The 17,525-nt window shown below is 52.4% G+C and overlaps 4 protein-coding genes across 4 annotated transcripts; 1 reads left to right on the top strand and 3 right to left on the bottom strand.

Annotated features, from left to right (window-relative positions):
• Positions 1–1,288: 1,288 nt before the first annotated feature.
• Positions 1,289–5,732, bottom strand: ANK3-2-1 (Ankyrin-3; the record flags this gene model as incomplete). The annotated part of the gene is made up of 5 exons (XM_032035137.1): positions 1,289–1,315; positions 1,437–3,690; positions 3,758–3,850; positions 4,148–4,601; positions 4,718–5,732. The coding sequence occupies 5 exons, from the start codon at positions 5,730–5,732 to the stop codon at positions 1,289–1,291; spliced, it is 3,843 nt and encodes a 1,280-aa protein (XP_031885778.1).
• Positions 5,733–6,754: 1,022 nt separating this feature from the next.
• CTR4 (Copper transport protein CTR4) lies at positions 6,755–7,385 on the bottom strand (the record flags this gene model as incomplete). Its single annotated transcript, XM_032035136.1, has 2 exons — positions 6,755–7,279; positions 7,344–7,385. 2 exons carry the CDS (start codon positions 7,383–7,385, stop codon positions 6,755–6,757), a joined length of 567 nt encoding a protein of 188 aa, XP_031885777.1.
• A 980-nt stretch (positions 7,386–8,365) lies between these two features.
• On the top strand, positions 8,366–11,432 carry FRE2-0 (Ferric/cupric reductase transmembrane component 2; the record flags this gene model as incomplete). Its single annotated transcript, XM_032035135.2, has 4 exons — positions 8,366–9,377; positions 9,440–10,383; positions 11,068–11,265; positions 11,352–11,432. 4 exons carry the CDS (start codon positions 8,366–8,368, stop codon positions 11,430–11,432), a joined length of 2,235 nt encoding a protein of 744 aa, XP_031885776.2.
• Positions 11,433–14,063: 2,631 nt separating this feature from the next.
• CGGC5_v002172 (uncharacterized protein) lies at positions 14,064–16,147 on the bottom strand (the record flags this gene model as incomplete). The annotated part of the gene is made up of 2 exons (XM_032035134.1): positions 14,064–15,794; positions 15,857–16,147. The coding sequence occupies 2 exons, from the start codon at positions 16,145–16,147 to the stop codon at positions 14,064–14,066; spliced, it is 2,022 nt and encodes a 673-aa protein (XP_031885775.1).
• Positions 16,148–17,525: the final 1,378 nt, after the last annotated feature.

Below are 17,525 nucleotides of genomic sequence, written 5' to 3'. Positions count from 1 at the left end.
AGGTACATCAAGAGTGTTGTGGCTCCATACCACACCACTAGCTACTTCTGCAACTCTTTGCAAACGTGTCTTTATTCACTGAAGTTAGAATTGCTCTTTGAGTCTTCAACTGATTCATCTCCAATTTCTGCATTCCTGAATGTCGTTGCATGTGATTCCTCGAGACAACGGCCGCCGGACGCGAAACAATCTTCGCATATGTCGAAATCGCCGCCGTTGCAATTTGGACAATTGTAGTAATTGCAATCCTGTGGAATGGCTAGGATGCAAATATCGCAGGATCTTCGTGAATGAACTTGAGATCTCTCGGCAACGACCTCCGGATCTGTCCCCTCATCCAAGGGCACAACTAGCCCAGGTCCGCTTTGGTTCAAAATTTCCACGACAGCAGACTTTCTCTGTCTTTTTGCCCACCAAAGCGGGGTCCGGTGGAAACAGTCCCTGTTGATGCTCGTTGCACCGGCTGCTAAGAGCTTCTTGACGACCTCCGAGTGCCCTCTTCGTGCCGCCATTGACAGCGGGGTTGATTCGTAGTAGTCCGTGGAGTTGACAGAAGCATGGTGATTCATGAGGACGTCGACCACGGCTCCACGTCCTTCTGCCGCCGCAGAAAACAATGCTGTACGACCAATCGAGTCCTTTGAATCGACGTTGACGCGAGGGTCTTCAAGAAGTAGCTTTACAAGTGACTCGTGGCCTTCTCCAGCGGCATAGTAAAGAGGAGTCTGACCGTATCTGACATTCTTGTCGTCGGGAAGAACTTCGCCTGTATCGAGGAGGCGGGAAACGATGTTTGCGAAGCCATAAAAGGATGCTATATGTAGCGGTTCCAGCCCCCTATCAGTGGCCCTTGAGATATCGGCCTTCCTTTCAAGAAGGAGGTTCACTATTTCAATCTTTCCGGTGGAGGATGCTGCATGTAGCGGTGTCCATCCGTACTCAGTAACCAATGACGTATCAGCCCCGCTGTCAAGGAGTAATTTTACCACCTTGACGTGCCCATAGGAGGATGCTGCAAAAAGCGGCGTCCATCCTCTCTTATTCGCAGTTGAGGTACTAAAACCTTTCTCAAGCAGCAGTGTCACCACCTCGGCTTGCCCATAGCAGGATGCTATGTACAATGGCGTCCGTCCTTTTTCATTTTCAACCGAGGCATTGAAACCCTTCTCGAGAAGCAGTCTTACTATCTCGACGTGCCCTTTTGATGAAGCCTTTTGTAATAAATGCATCCTTTTTTCTTTGGTGGTAGTGACTGGACTACCAGCGCCGTTTTCAAGCAGCAGTCTCACTACTTGGACGCTCCCACCAGATATTGCTTTGTGAAGTGGTGTTTGTCCCTTCTTATCTGTAATTGAGATGCTGGCACCGTTTGCGAGCAGTAGTTTCACAATCTCTACGTTTCCAACGGCGCTCGCCGTGGTTAATGGTGTCCATACCGAATCAGATGGAGCAGAGTTGACATCAGCTCCTGCTTCGATGAGTATTGTAGCTGTTTCGATGTGCCCATTTGATGCTGCGACGTGAAGCGGCGTCCTTCCTTTATTGTCCTGTGGCGAAACCTCAGCTCCATTACTGAGAAGGGTCCTGACAACCTTGCTATGGCCACGGTATGAGGCAGCAAAAAGACTGTTAGTTGCCTTGACTGAACCCGACCCGCGTGCGTTCACGTCTGCACCCAGATCAATAAGCATCTCAACGATGCATTGGTTGCCGTTATGGGCCGCAGTGTGAAGGGCGCTGCCAAATTTGGTCGCAATGTTGACATCCGCGCCCAAACTGACCAGGCACTGCACGGTTTTCCTGTTCCCGCTTTTGCATGCGGCTTGAAGAGGGCTACCATGCTTGCCGCCCTGAGAGTTGACATTTGCGCCCATGTCGACCAATGGTTTGATGATGCTACCACTGCCAAAAGCACAAGCAGTCTTTAGATACTTATCAAGACCGCTGTTTGCGATCTTCACGCCCAAGTCGACTAAACGCTTCAACACATCCTCTCTGTCATTGTGGCACGCCGCATCTAGGATCTTGTGGTAACTTCGAAGCACCAGGCTTTTGTCGACATCGAATTCCATCAAAACCTTGGCGATCATCCCGTTACGGCTATGGCAGGCGGCATGGAGAGGACTTCCATACTCTCCGCCTTGGGCGTTGACATTCGCCCCAAGGTTGATTATCGTCCTCACGGCCTTCTCATGGCCACCCCAACATGCAGCCTGCAGAGCGCTGCCAAATTGTCCACCAGTGGCGTGCACGTCAGCTCCACGGTCGACCAGCATCTTCACAATCTCCTCATTACCACCGTATGCTGCCGCGTGGAGCGCATTGCCTATGAAACCGCCTTGTGTGTGGATATCAGCACCCTTGTCGAGTAGAAGCTGCACCACTTCGAGGTTACCACGCGCACACGCTCCGTTCAGTGCGTTTCCGTAGCCACGTGTCTGCATGTGAACATCTGCTCCCTGTTTGAGCAGCATTTTCACAATACCGATATGTCCATGGGAAGATGCGGTCTGGAGTGCGCTTCCATCGAAGCCTCCTGGCGCGTTGATGTCTGCGCCATGATTGAGGAGTAGTTCCACAATTCTGATATGACCGCCACTCGAGGCCGCTGCGAGAGCATTCCCGTTTGCTTCACCTTGAATGTTTACGTTCGCATCTTTGTGTAGGAGTAGTCCAACAACATCTAGATGACCGCTCTTAGAAGCCGCTTGGAGGGCAGTTTCAAATCTTCCACCTTGAGCGTTGATGATTGCGCCCTCTTCGAGAAGTAGGCGCGCGACGTCCAGGTGACCTCTGTAGCTGGCCGCCTGGAGTGCATTTCCGTATTCCCCGCATTGGACATTTGCATTTGCGCCCTTGTTCAAGAGCAGCTGTACAACGTCCGAATGACCATTAAAAGCAGCTGCCTGGAGTGCATTCCCGCAATGACCTCCCTCTAGAGCATTGACGTCCACCCCTCTGTCGATGATCGCCCTCGCAGCCTTTAAGAGTCCACCGACACAAGCATAATACAGCACTGATCCTCTAGGGCCACCTGCCCATCCCTGGTCTGCTTCGTGCAAGAAATTCCACCGTTGGAAAGCCTTCTCTGATCGTAAAAAGTTGACTATGATTGCTGAAACGTCTTCGGATGATTCAGCGGCAGCGGCAAAGTCCAACCAGACTTGCGCGGCATATGTTGCGAAGGGATATTCCTCTGCCAACTTCCATCGATGGCCATGAATATCCCTTAGATAAACTAGGCATGCCTTTGTGATGGTTATGCTAGCATTTATTCGTTCAAAATTTTTCTGGCTCAAGAAATACTCCTTCACTGAAAAGTGCGCAAGGTGCAATTCTTGAATCGTTTCCAATTCAGTTTCAACGGGCACCACTGAAACCAAACTAGTGCAATGACGTAGAATGTCACTGTCGACAAATACTCTGCAGTTGATATCGAAACGCGGCTCTTCATCTTCGATCTCCGTGGCGACAATTTCAACAGCCTCTTTCAAAGTCAAAGGGCGTTTCGCGTGAACGATGAATTGCAAGAGGCGCATAGCGCTCCTCATGTATTTTTGTGGGATATTGTGTACGGTACGATCGTACGTCTCTTCCAAGGTAGCAGGCAATCTGTCGAGGGTGTTACCAATCTCGTTCGGACTGTAGCATTTGGCAAGGCTGTCGAGCTGGCATGCTGCCCATCGGAACCTAAGACTGAGATCAGAATCTTGCCTCAGAAAATATTTGAATTATACGGTAGATGCTTGAAACGCACATTCCTTTTGCCCCATTCCCAACTCTACGATGTATTCGCCGAAGTAGATCCTTAGACAACCTCTTCTCGGTGAAGCCAGGGTCACTTTGCGTCCTAGTCATGACATAAGATTGGATGTCAGTATCGACAGCTCCTTCGTCGAGAGAAAGACAACATTGATTTCCAATTAAGTTGGGGATAAAGCCTATAAACTCGGCTTCTCCCCGACTTGTGTATATAATTTGAACGTGTTGAAGTTGCGGATGAGAAAACACGACTTTTAGCCACGAGAGAATTTCCTCTCTTTGAGTGGACTCATCCAAGGCGTCGAGGACAATTGAGACTTTGGACTGCGCTGATAATATACTTTGGACAACTTCTTCAAGTGTGGTGGTGGTTGGCCTTTCGTACCCATCTTTGTGCTCTCGAAGCGAATTTTCGAGGTGTCCCGCCGAGTCGTGTCCGCCTTGATATAGTTGGAGGGCTAGAGATCGCAATAGTCCATTTTTGTTCTGTTTCCTGGGATCTCTGAAATCGAAGAAGAAGCTCAATATGATTAGACCGTTGTCCTCGATGAGTCGATCTAGGATCGTTGTGCTCAGAACCGTCTTGCCACATCCGGGCATGCCACAGAGCCACAATTGTTTGCAAGCCCCGGAGATCCAGTTCTTAAAGGCCGGATTCTCCAGAAGCCAAGCACCGGTTCCAGCATGCCTTAATTCTCTGGCATGGTTCGCATTCGTGTTTGGGTTAGGAGCGGCAAGCCATTTTTGGATCTTTTGGCTATGGGAGTCGAGTTTCATGGCGTCAACTGTAGCTTTCACCGAGAGTGTGGTCTCTTGTGTAGCACCCATTTTCTCATTGACTAGTAACCGGAATTAGTCCCCTTACATCTTTGATTTCCCAACAAACTTGAAGCATTATTTCCCAAGATAAGGTATTGAGATTTTGAAAAAGCCCGATGTCTAAAGACGAACTAACCTGACTGAAGGATCTCCAACGCCCGCTTAGTCTCATGAATCTCAGCAGCCGGAACGTAAGAGAGAAGCTCTTTGGCGTAAGCAGCGGCAGTGCCCGACGCGTAACGTTGCCAACGGTCGTTCTTATGAGAGTCCGAATAGTCGCAGATACCGCGTATAACGAGACATGGAAAATGGTTCATCAGACCCGCAGCTTCCATCTCAAAACAGATACAGTCTTCCCCAATATCGGCAAGGATTTGATCTCGAGCAGCGGCGTCTTTCACCAGTGTATTCCCAGATGCGATGATGCCGTAATGGATCTCGGGATCCGTTGATTCTCGTTCCTCACGTTGGACCTCTTCAGCCGTCCCGCAGCTGCGACAATCTTGACCAGTGACATGCCCATATGATGACTGGAAGAGACGGTCGTTCTCGAATCCCTGATGGGTATAGCCAGGGTTCGTTTTGGTCTTCTTGGCCATCTTGGGGTAAGCCTCCAGCATGTCTTCCAGGAAACGCGGGATTTCGGAGTCCTTGCGTTCATGAACTGACTGAATGTTCGCAAGAGCATTCAGTAGGACGCGTGGGGGTGACGCCAAAAAGCCCTTTCGCTCACGAACATCTCCAGGCTTCGCCTTCACCAAGTCGTATTGGCAAACTCCGCCTGTAGTTCCGTCAGGCTGGCTAACCACCACGTCTCCCAGGCGGATGTCATGATCCTCGTCTGGCCGAGCAATACCGCCACCAATTCCAACAAGCAGGCCAATTCGAATAGCAGGCAAAGATGAAGATAAGCTTGAGGCAGTAGCAGCAGCCGACCCTAGTCCATAGACGCCAGCCGCGAGAGACACAATCACGATGTTGTGCTCTCCTATGTGACCCCAAGTATATGAATTCGGATCGCTTGGATTTCGAGAAAAGCCATCTGGTTGTCCGTGCTGCTCGTCGAGCATGGCTTCTGCCGCCGCTCGTTCGATAGGCAGCGCTGCGATCCAGGCAATCGTGTAGAATTCTGGACTATCAAGTTTCTTCATATTGTCGGATGCCGTGGTTAATCGAGAAAATTGAAACAGAGAGATTGCAATTGAACCAGCAGACGTTGTCTCCGAAATCTGTATACGGTAGTCATCGACGAGAGTCTTGACCCGGTAATGCGATCGGACTTCGTCTTAGTATTCAGCGGCAAAGAAGGAGAACGGGGAAAAAAGAAAGACAGTGTAAACAACTGAAGATCAGGCTGTGACCCTTGAAAGCTGGGAGAGGGGCTGGTGGACTTGGCGCTTACATGCAGCTATGCCATGTTCAGGTGGTTTTCCGACAGCCAACCGGTGATCTCGTCAACAATGAACCTGCAAACCCTATTCGACAAAAAATGCACTTTCATAGCCGTGGGCAATGAGTGGCCCCCAAAAGCAAGCTCAGCCCATTGCTGTGCCACACTGAGTTGTGCTCCGCGATAAGATGGAAAGGCTGATGGCCGCATCCTTGGTTCGGAAAAATGGCGGTGCGGACTTCGATATGTCATCCCCTGATGCTTTCTGCTACTAACATAGGCTTTAAGTTTGAATCTGGCTTTCAATCAAGTCACACAAGAGACCGTCTATTCGGCTATTTCTGCCCGTGTACTTGATTGAATACTTGTACTACGAATGAAGAGGACGATGATAATGACGACGACAACAAAGCTGATCACCACTAGGAGGACGATAAAAATGATAACGACAACGACGATAACCAGGAAAGTTATAAGAACGATAACGATAGTAAAGCAGGGTAAGGTGTAGAACCACAGGAAAAGTAGGAGCTCTAGCACAGGAAAAATAGGCTAAGTATCTGTCAAATAAACGGAATCATGACCACTCAGACAGCTCAGACGCGTTCTCAAAGAACTTCGAAAAGCGTGGATTATTCCTCAAGCACACTTTCATTTACCTCATCGATTCTCTGTCGTAAATGCACCATTGAATACAACCAAGCCCATGCATGAGCTAGCGCGATAATAGTACGGCTAACAACAGGATGATTTCTGATCCATTTCCTCCCCAAGCGGGTATTGCTACTGGCAACACACAGTCGTCTCATCAATACCCTCCGCCTTGGACTGAAGCTCCTGTTCCCCGACAGTACATGAGAGCCAGTCAGTGAGGTATTTCCCGAGACCCGCGCCAATGATGATTGAAATAATGATGTACCCGTTGAAGTACATAGCCAGCAGCATAACGACGTATGCAACGCCAAACGTCACCGCGTGTAGAATGGCACGTAGAATCTGCTGGACGGGAGAAGCGCGCATGACGAATTTGCGGGAAGCTAGCGATGGGGCGGCAGTTGAGCGAGCGGAGCCCTCTTTGCCATCATCATGGTCGACGGCAGATGCGGAAGCAGCGAGAACGGCCTGTCCTCTGCGACGCATCTGAGCGAGTATAAGACTGTCGTATTTCTTGCTCATGATGCGCAGGACCTCGAGCATAACGACGAGTAGGACTACGCCAATGCAGGAAGCTGCCATCATACCGCGGTTTCGAATCTGCCATGATGACGAGAGAAAGCAGGCGTCGATCGTGTTCCAGTTCCATAGCATCTGTTACGGGAAAAAGGTGTCAGTCTATCAGTACCTAGCGAGATCATGGCACGGAAGAACGTACTGAGACCTTGCAGTCCGCCGTGTCTGCGCTGCCGTGATCCATGATGAAAACTTGCGTGAATTGACCGGAGTAGAGGCAAGATCGTGGAAGGAATCGTGTGAGAATCAGGCGTGGAGAGGATCGAACACCTTCACTTGCCGCGAGTGAGAAAAGGTTGACGGAAGATACTGTGAGGTCTTTTCAGTGCCACGAAATGATTCAGCAGACCAATATGGAATAAAGCAGGCAAGCAGGGGGCCCACGTGTCGTCTTATGTACGAATACGACCAATCCTTGGGCAGCTCGGAATAATTGTTCTTTTATTTTGAACTTACTGCTTGATCAGTTTCCATCAAAGTCGTATCCCTCCGACCCGGAACCGTGCCGGGTACCATGCATAAGGTATGCAGTATTCTGGTTCAGGTCATTTGGGGCCTCACTACCGTTCTAGATGCGTCGATGGCGTCACCGGACAACACTATCAAACCTCTTACATGCGTTCATTTTACGCTCCTCGTGGTCACTGACTGCTTTCGAGACGACAGGATTGGCTTCACGTCCGGCCGGCCGCGCGGGACCGTGGATCTGAAGAGGCAAGCCCGGTAGGCGGGGCCCCACGGGCCCGCTGATTGCGACGCTGTCAAGGAACGTTTAATCCAATCCGGCCCCTATCAAGCCAACAAACTTGCTCAAACTTGCTCGCCAAGTTTCCTATTTCTTTCCACCGTCGCCACATCTACACAAACTGTAAACCCTGTTAGCCGGTCTCCGGCTCCGTTGGTTTAGACTTGGCGAAGATTCGGATGGCGTCCGGCCTCGGTATGGTAGACTTTCGCCGATTTCTTTTAGTCATAATCAAGAGCCCAGCGCGAGATTTCTCATGTCGACTTGTGGTGGACTCACTTTCGCGTTAGGATGGTGTGGATAACCTGCAGACAGGAGAGACGGGCACAAACCATATATCCTACTGTCTGCCTCTCCAACGTCAACTAAGCCTCCGAGGCCCCTTGCCGGTTCCTACCTCCCAACTTCAGACACCCGCAATGGACGAAGAAACTTCAGCGGCAGACTCGCTGCTACACGGCGTCTTCCGCCGACAAGGCTATCAGTCCCAGAACATTAGCAATGGCGGGATTGTCGATTACTGGGGTTACGCCGGCCGTGTAGTTCCTTGTACCAACGACGCGGGAACATGCGAATACTTCGAATCCGTCTACGGTGGTCATGAGCGCGGCATGCTCTACACTGGTATCATCTGGGCAACTCTCGGCGGTATTCTCTTCGTATGGGCTATCGGGCGGCACATTTGGGCGCCACCATCCGGCGCCGAAGCCGTCGTTATGTCCACCATCACCAAGTCCGCGTCTGGCGAAGAGCGGAAGAAGCCCAAAATGGAGTCACCTGGCGCTGGTGGTCTTCGTCGCCTGAGGGCTGCGGCCACGGCCACTTGCCGCTACTACACCCTCCCGGAATCTATGCGCTTCGTCTTCGGTCGCACAACCCGACTGCAAGTTCTCATTCTGGCCATGTTGACCATCTACCTCGCCATATTCTCCTTCATTGGCATTTGGTATAAAGACTGGATGACACCGGTGAAAGGCTATGACAATCTTTACCAGAGACGGTCCTGGCTTGGGGCGTGGTCTGACAGAGTTGGTACACTCGCATATACGTTGACGCCGTTCTCCATCTTGCTCGCTTCGCGGGAATCCATCCTTTCCTTGCTCACCGGCGTGCCGTATCAGAGCTTCAACTTTCTGCATCGCTGGCTTGGCTGGATAATCGCGATCCAGGCTCTCGCTCACACGATCGGCTGGACAATCATTGAGAGTGTCTTTTACCAGCCACAGCCCCGGGTAGCCAACAAATGGATCAAGCAGTTGTACATGATTTGGGGTTGTGTTGCTAGCATCATCCTATTTCTACTCGTCATCCTGGCCACTCCATGGGGAGTCCGTCTTACCGGCTACGAATTCTTTCGAAAGAGTCACTATGTACTCGCGATGATCTACATTGGCGCATGTTGGGGTCACTGGCAGCCCCTGAAGGTTTTCAGTAGGTTTTGCCTCTTCTCTTACTTGTGTAGCTTCGACAATATGCTAATATACCATACCCAGTGGTCCCTGGCCTGGCCATCTGGCTCGTTGATCGCGGCGCACGGCTTATGCGCTCGTTTCTCATTCACTATCAGTATCTTCCGGATGGCACCATGGGCTTCCAGACCGCTCCCGCTAAGATGACGCTCATGCCTGACGCGCAGTATGGCGACATTGTTCGTCTGGATTTCTCTCATCCCCACGATGTCTGGAAGCCCGGACAGCACTTCTACATCTGCTTCGCGAAAGCCAGCGTTTGGCAATCCCACCCCTTCACCCCGCTGAATCTTCCAATTGAACGTAACGGAGCTGTCGAGCACGCTTATATCTTCCGCGCGAAGAAGGGAGAGACCCGTAAGGTTGCGCAAATGGCAGCCGCAGGAACGACGACTACACCTGTTATCCTCCAGGGGCCTTACGGCGAGGACCACACCCTCCACCTTACACTCGATGCTAACGTTCTTTGCATCGCCGGCGGTACTGGTATTACCTATGTCCTCCCTACTCTCCACTGGCTTGTTCGCCAGCCTGCGAATCCCAACCGCCGAATCGCTCTCGTCTGGGCCGTCCGTCTCCGGCAAGATCTTGAATGGGTACGCGCCGAACTCGATGCTCTCGCCAACGCAAAGAGCCACGGCATCAGCATCACCATTCACATAACACGCGAGGAGGGCGAAAGCCTCACCTCTGAGGTTAGCGAGAAGAATGTCATCGACCGCGCCCAGTCATCCTCAAGCCGGAGCAGTAGCAGCCGCGCAAATGGTCTTGCGAAGGCCTTGGAGATCCGCGCTAGTGGTAGCCACCCGAGGATGGCGGACGTTGTAGCTGCTTTCCTGTCCGAGAACATTCAAGGCCGTACTGCAGTTTTTGCTAGCGGACCGGAAGCTATGATTTCCGATCTGAGGGGCGTTGTAGCAGCGGCAAACTCTGGAGAGCAGGTCTGGAAGGGTAATGAGATGGCTGATGTAGAGCTGATCTGCGATAATAGACTAGAGTGGTAGATTGTAAATAGCAAGAGGAAACCATGTTCATATCTGAAAGACGGCACCATAACCAGTTCCTTTCTGATGACTTTAACACTTGCCAAGACAGCCACGCGGGCATGGCGGGTTATCTTTGCTTCCAGCCCACGAACTAAGATAGCCCCTCAGTCAGCTCTGCGTCTATTGCGTCAGTGCTTCGCAGACTCTCATCCTGCATCTTCATTTATCTCGGGCTGGTATTCGTTCGGTGACAAGTTCGATGAACTTCTTCTTCGGGTCATACTGTGGATCGTCAACTGCGCCAACTTGAATCACCTCATTCGTGACTTGGAACGGGACATGCCGTCATGGGGAACGGTGAACTTCCTTAGCCTCAAAACAAGGGTGGTCCCGTGCTTTCGAGTTCAGCTATCTCTTGAATGTCGAATTAGGGACACTAAGTGGCGCTTCCATCACATTGCTGAATTCATGTCAAGAATTTATTTGCAGCCAGATGCGGCATAATGTAAACTGAAAGTTTTCAGTATCGGCAAATTCACTGAAGCTTCACCAAATTAACACCAATCGTGCTTCTACGGAATCTTGATTTTGTTGCTTTCGGCCCCGAGTGAATACCTCTCGAGTATCCACCATGTTGGAAGCGTCCACACATTCCCCAAGAACTAGAGCAAGATTGGCGTTACGTGTAAGGACTGCGAGACGCAGAAGCGTGGCGATCAATTGTCGAAGGCACAGGTGCCCGTGACCTTGCAACTACTGCAGCGTGCCGTGGACCAGGATGCCAAGTGGAGGGGTATCCAGCACCTCGCAGAAGACCATGTTGTCGAATACCTAAAGGACAACCTACATTGGAGAACCGTGTCTGTGAGTTATCTTCCCATTTCTTCTCGCTCTTTTGTGGATCTGTGATTGAGGAACTATGTGGTTAACCACAAGCTTTCCACGTCTAGGTGCCTGGAGACGTGATCCCTACAGAGAATTTGTCAAAGCTCAAGGTGTTCTTCTTAAAGGGATACGCCGACCATCATTAGGATCCCGAGAGGCCTTCAGTCTACTCTGACTACGAGGAGAAGTGGGAGATTACCCAGCACAAAGTTGGCGGAGCAAGACCCCAGGGTCTGGTGGACGAGGTTCTCTTGGATGAGCTGGTCTCTTGAACGAGAGGCCCTCTAGGGTAAACTAGTCACTATCGACATCCCATGGACTACAAATAAGTACTCAGGATCAATAAAACTTCCCACTTTGTCTCCATCTGACCTTACAACTCGATGATGACTCGATCAAAAGTGCCCGTTTTTGCACCAGTAAGCTTAAAGATAGCATCTTAAGAACATTCAACAGCTTTCACAAACACTCGGGTAGATTACACGGGCTACTTTGTGCCAAATATTTGCACGTTTCTAGTCCTCGTCGCCAACCCCATCTCCATCCGCCCCATAGCAACCCTTTCCCCGCCAACCCTAACATCCACGACCTAAGTGGGGTTGACATCGTGAGCTTCACATCCACCTTCGCCCGCCCGCCAGACATGAACAACAACAACTATCAATCCTCGATAGTCTAGTGGTGAGGATATCGGCTTGTCATTCACACGATTCGGCGGGGTGCAGGGCGTGACGAGACGGTGGGAATAGCTTCATCACGCGAGAGACTGCACACACTTGGTTGAACGGGGCATGTCATTACAAAGCCCGCTACAGCAGTAATTGGAGCGATAGTGCACAGGCTACCAGGTAACAGTATCTGTCACTCGGCTAGCAGTAGCAGTGTGGTTTGCCTACCTCATACGTCCAAGCTCCACTTAGTGAGCTGCGATTCCTTGAGAATTCAGCCATTAAATCGCATAACACCGTGTTTGGGGGGGGGGGTTAGGTCCGAGTTGGATTCCGCGTTTGAGGCCAGTCTTTTCGAGATGTTCAATTCCCCTCCGAGGAGTTCTTTTTGCTTCATATCCATCTCGCTTGTCTTGACTCTTGGTCCGAATGTCGATCATTTAACTCTACTGTTGCTAGTAGATTCTTCTGTCTCATTTCGTAGTGTCAAGACCTCGAAAGGTCGGTGATGGCGTTACAAAATATCTTCATCCAGAGACCGCAGATAAAACAGCAAGCGACCCACCGTACGCTGCTACCCTCACGCCACCTCTGTCAACCGCTACCAACGCACTTAGCACTGACAAGCCACAACTAAATCGATCGTCACAGTCTCTCATCCACCCGTAATCCGCGGTCTGGAAATCACGACTACGAAGCGCTGGAAGCGTGGGCGGCCCAAACTAGAACTTGGAATTTCCGGCCGGCGCTCTAGCCGAAAGAAAACCCCGGAGCCGGAGGGCCCACATCACCAAGACCGGATCCGAGAACCGGCGGTCAGCTTCCATGTTACGGTGAACACGCAGGCCCGGAAGCCAACACCTCTTAGGTTAGAAGCCTCTACGCGAGTCAGGCAGTGGCATCGCTCGAACTTGAACCCAGCGAGAAGCCAGACGGAGCTCAGGAGAATCGCGCTAGAAGGTCCAAGTCAGTCAAGACGTCCAAGGGACTCGAGTGCCGGGGACAAAACCTGATGAAAGCGAATTTAGTAACTGGCAGACCTATTCCCTAGCATCAGGGTAGCCAAGGCATGACGGAGGGTGGAGGTCTTTCGAAATTCCCCTGCCGTATGCTCTGAGTGGTGGGCAGAATATCTAGTCGACAGAATTTGGCGCCAGTAGCGACGCGGAATACGCAAATGCATCACAATACAAATCTCGATCGGGGTCATGTATGAAGTGCAAAGGTGCTGAGCACCTGATACGGCTTTTAGCTCGTGCTATACACCCTAGGACGATCCAAGTCCTACCATCCATCCATGCATGCAGTTCCGCGTTGGAGCGTCTACCCTACCGCCCACCAAGATCCAATGTATATACAGAAGACAACGCCGCAGGGCATCCCAAGCCCTGATCACCAAGATTGGAAAATCACATTTGCCCAGAAATCAAATTCCCCAACACCTTGCAGAAAAAATCACACTCGTAGAAACAGCCTCCTTGCGGAGGTACAACGCCTGTACCGTCTGCAACGGGAGCGACATCCCCGATCAGCCGCCCACGTGCCCTTTTGAATCCGCGGACGCTTGGGTCCGAAAACGTGGCCGTATATATATACAGCAGTTTTGAAGCCCCGGTTGCACCACCGGGAGCGACTGGCTCGTTGGAGGCGTGGAATGCTGTCACCGCATAACACTGAGCCATGTGAAACGTATCCCCACCGACTGTCGAGCGACAAATGATGATAGATGATGAGATAAGACCGGCGAAAAGAAACGAGATAACCGAGAGACAAGATGTAACAAGTGGATGGGCTGAGCAATGTTGCCAAGGGTGCTTCCACCCGGCCAACATTCCAGACAGCCGTAATTGATCATGATGTCATTGCGCGATCATCGGTCGTAATAGAAACTGTCTTTTTTTCGTGTTTTCTTTTTCTTGCTCGACCTAGTAGGCCGCGTGGTGGAGGGCGATGTTGGGCAGGTGCGCGTCATGCAGAATTGGACCCGATCAGCCCAATCACTGCCTGAAGGAAGCCCAACGCCCAGACCAGCCACAATGGGGGAAGAATGTGACACGAAACGAAAAAAAAATAAATGAAGAGAATCAAATCGGAGCGATTCAAGACTTCTTAGTAGACCGCATAACTGTCGAAGCCCTCGGCAAGCGGGTCTTGGTATGTAGTGGGTGTAACCGTGTTCGAGGACGAGATGGAGAAGGCCGTCTCGTGCGACATACCGTTCATCGGCGAGTTTGAGGTAAAGGGCGAGAACGCAAATGCCTCAGAGGCAGATGAGAGCGGCATGTTGGAAACGGCCAGAAAAGAGGAGGCTTGGGTGTCAATGGCCAACTCGGGCATCGGGTATGACGCCTGAAAGTTCATGTCGTAGGACATGTTCTCGCCCATGTGGCCCAGGGAAAAGTCCATCATGGAGGGGTCAAGCTGCACAGCCTCTTCCTCGTCCTCTTCCTGGGCCTCAGCCTCGGCGGCATCGGCATCGTCGGCGGTAACAAAGACTTCCTCCATCCAGAGCTTGAGCTCGTTCATCGGAGGCCAATCACCGCCGCCCTTGCCGCCGCGCTTCTCGTCGTCGTCGCCCCGCTTGTTCTTGCCACGGGGGGTCTTGGGCTTGAAGTGGGTGCGACGCAGGTGGGCAGCAGCGTTGTAGTAGGCACCGTAATGCTTTCCAGCGACACACTGCTTGCATTTGGACAGCGGGTTGATTGCCTCCACGTTTGACTTGAGACCGGCTTTGGCCGGGTCGCGGCAGATGAACTTCTTGATGGTGCCCTCGTGCTTGGCGTTAATGTGCCTGCGCAACTCGTGGTCGCCGCGGAAGCCGTCGGGGTGGTCATTGCATTGGTCGCAGTAGACCTTGGGGTGCTTGGGACGGGTGTACGTGCCCTTGGTCACCGCAACCTTGCCCTCCTTCTTGGTAGCGGACTGGGACGGCTTGGTGGCATCGGCAGGCTTGGGCGCCAGCGCGGTGCGGGTGGCATTCTGGATCTGCTGCTGGAACACATCCTTTGCGCGGCGCTCCTGGGTTGACTTTGTAGAAGCGGTGCTGTTGGCGGAGATGGAGCGTTCCATCAGAGACGAGCCCTGAGACAAGAATTGTTCGTCCATGGGCGACTGCTGAGCATACTGCTGCTGAGAGAGGCTAGCGCCGACATAAGCGAGAAAGCTCTCGGACTTGACGTTCGGGGACGTGCTGAGGGGGGCAGAGGTGTAAAGATCCTGTGGCACAAAGTCGAGTTGCGACTGAGTCGAGTTGATACGAGCCATCTCAAATGCACCATTGAGGGACTGGCTCTCGAATTGGTGGTCGAAAGAGCTGTTTTCCCTCGTCAAAGGGGTGGTCTCCGGGGCGGATGTGCCGGAGCTCATCGACGGGCAGACCGAAGCGACCAAGCTGGCCTGAGAGTTGCGGCCATCAGCCGTCAAGAAAGCCTGCGGTTGTGGGGGGATCATGGCCGGCGAGGGGAGGCTCTCGTCTTGTGTTGCGAGGTAGTCGGCAATGTTCATGCCGACGCCGGGATCAGCGTAGGGCATGTTCTCCTCGACCCTCGGGAGATTTGACTGGCGACGATTTGAGGGCGTGCGCTGCAACGAGGGCTGGGTCGCTTGGAACAGGACATGAGGATCGTCTCTGGACTGGGTGAAGCGATCCATCATGGTGTTGGGGGTATTTGATGTCTGCAACGGAGCGATGGAGCCCTTTGCGACGAAGGGAATTGACTTTTCCGAGCGGTTGGATGTGCTTCTCGCCATGCCCGTCATGGGGACAGCGCGAGGGAGCTGCTGCGACATGACCCTCGCACGCTTGACTGGTTGTGGTGAGTCCATGTCACTGCTGCGTTCCTGGAAGCATGTTAGTACGGACGGCATGAAAAGTATAGCATCGAGCGGCGGTGGTGCTTTACCATCATTCTTGTGGCTGCGTGGGAGGAGTAGCCCATGTTGGACTTACTCCTCGGCATTGTTGATCTCCTGACTGCGGGCATGCCATTGTGGAATTGTGGTTGTTGTTGCTGCTGCTGCTGGGCGATGGCGGGTTCTACGTAGTAGTCACCTTGGGGCGGGAGCAGGTTCAGAGGATTTGTCTGAGGTGCTTGCACGGGGCCATTGTGGAGTAGGTTTTGGAGGCTTTCCAGCTCTTGCTGCTTCTGTAGCACCTGACGTTGAAGCTCTTGATAATTGAAATTTTGATTCATGTTGCTGTAGCGTCTATGGGAGGACGTCGGCGAGATGACGGAAGACGGCGGAGGATGACAGAGCTGGGGTGGGTATGCCGGGATTCGGAGTGAAGCGTGTCGGGCCTCACTGGAGCTTGGAGTAAGAAACGGTCCGAGTCAGGACTGTTGCTGGCGAAAGAGTAGTGGTGGAAGTGATGTGTGATACGAGGAGATATTGCTGCAGCCTCGTTCTGTCGATGGCACATCCAAGGGCCCCCGAGTGACGATGGTGGAGGTAAGGCGGGGTGGGATATTGTCTTGGACAACAAACGGAATTGTGTTTGTCGGTTGTGTCGAAGCAATATCGTCGTGACTCTGGTTGGGGTCTCGAGGATTGTACTCTGGTGAGAGGGCGTGTTTGTTGGAGGCGATGGACAAGGGATCTGTGGCTTCGAATGGGAAGACGATCGCAAGAGGTTTGGGGAAGGCGAACTGGCGAGACCAGTGGTTTAAAGAAAAGGACAGGATGAGCCGCGCAAAGAGCGTCCAGTCACAGAAGTGAGGCTTTGGCGTTGTCTCCACCGCAGAGAGCTGGTAATGTCGGTGGAACAGGCAAGACAGTGGTGGACAGGGACACTGAATACGCTAGAGGGGTGCAAGGGTGGGAGGGGTGGGAAGAGGTGGTCGTCGTGATGGTGTGGTGTGTGGGAGGAGGTGTGGTGTGGGAGGGGGATGGGGATGGAGGAGAGGGGAGTGTGTTGCGATGATGATGATGTGGTGGTGTGCGGGAAATGGGTGAGAGACAGCGACACGCTGCGAAGGAGGGTGTGATTGAGAGATGGGTGTGTGTGTGTGCGGTGTGCTGCTGTTGGGCAGCTGGCAGATGGCTGATGGCGGGCGGCGAGGGTCAAGAGGGTGGTGGTGGTGATGAGCTGGCGGACGTGGAGCAGGCAGGCAGGCGCTGGTGGTGGTTCTGCTGTTCTTGCTGCTGCTTGTATTAGTGGCAGTTGCTCTTTCCCTGCTGCAACGATGGAAGGTACTCTGTACTGATACTGATATCGCTGGGTGTTCTTGCTCCTGCTGGCTGCTGGGGGAAACAGCGATTGGAGGTGCTCTTTCCTGACCGGCAAAGGTGCGGTGAGAAGAATTTAGGGGGTGTGGGACCAGTGACGGCGCCTGGCAATGACGAGGGAAGGAACTCTCGAGATGCAGTTGCAGTTGCAGCAGAGCAGACAGCACCTGCCACCGCTGCGATACGGCGTACCTAAGGTACCTTGAGTCTTGGGTGCTCGAGGTGGGAATCCGGCAGTGGCGGGCACTGGACGCAACAGCAACAGTGGCGGCTGCTGCAAAGGCAGGAGCGACACCGAACCGACTGCTGAATGGGTGGAAAAGAACGAATCGAAGCGAGGAAAGA

This window comes from Colletotrichum fructicola (genome assembly GCF_000319635.2).
Source record: "Colletotrichum fructicola Nara gc5 chromosome Unknown KSG_Nara_v1_contig01, whole genome shotgun sequence".
NCBI classification, from domain to species: domain Eukaryota; kingdom Fungi; phylum Ascomycota; class Sordariomycetes; order Glomerellales; family Glomerellaceae; genus Colletotrichum; species Colletotrichum fructicola.
The sequence above is the reverse complement of the archived record's forward strand: the minus strand, read 5'-3'. Positions and strand labels throughout refer to the sequence as shown.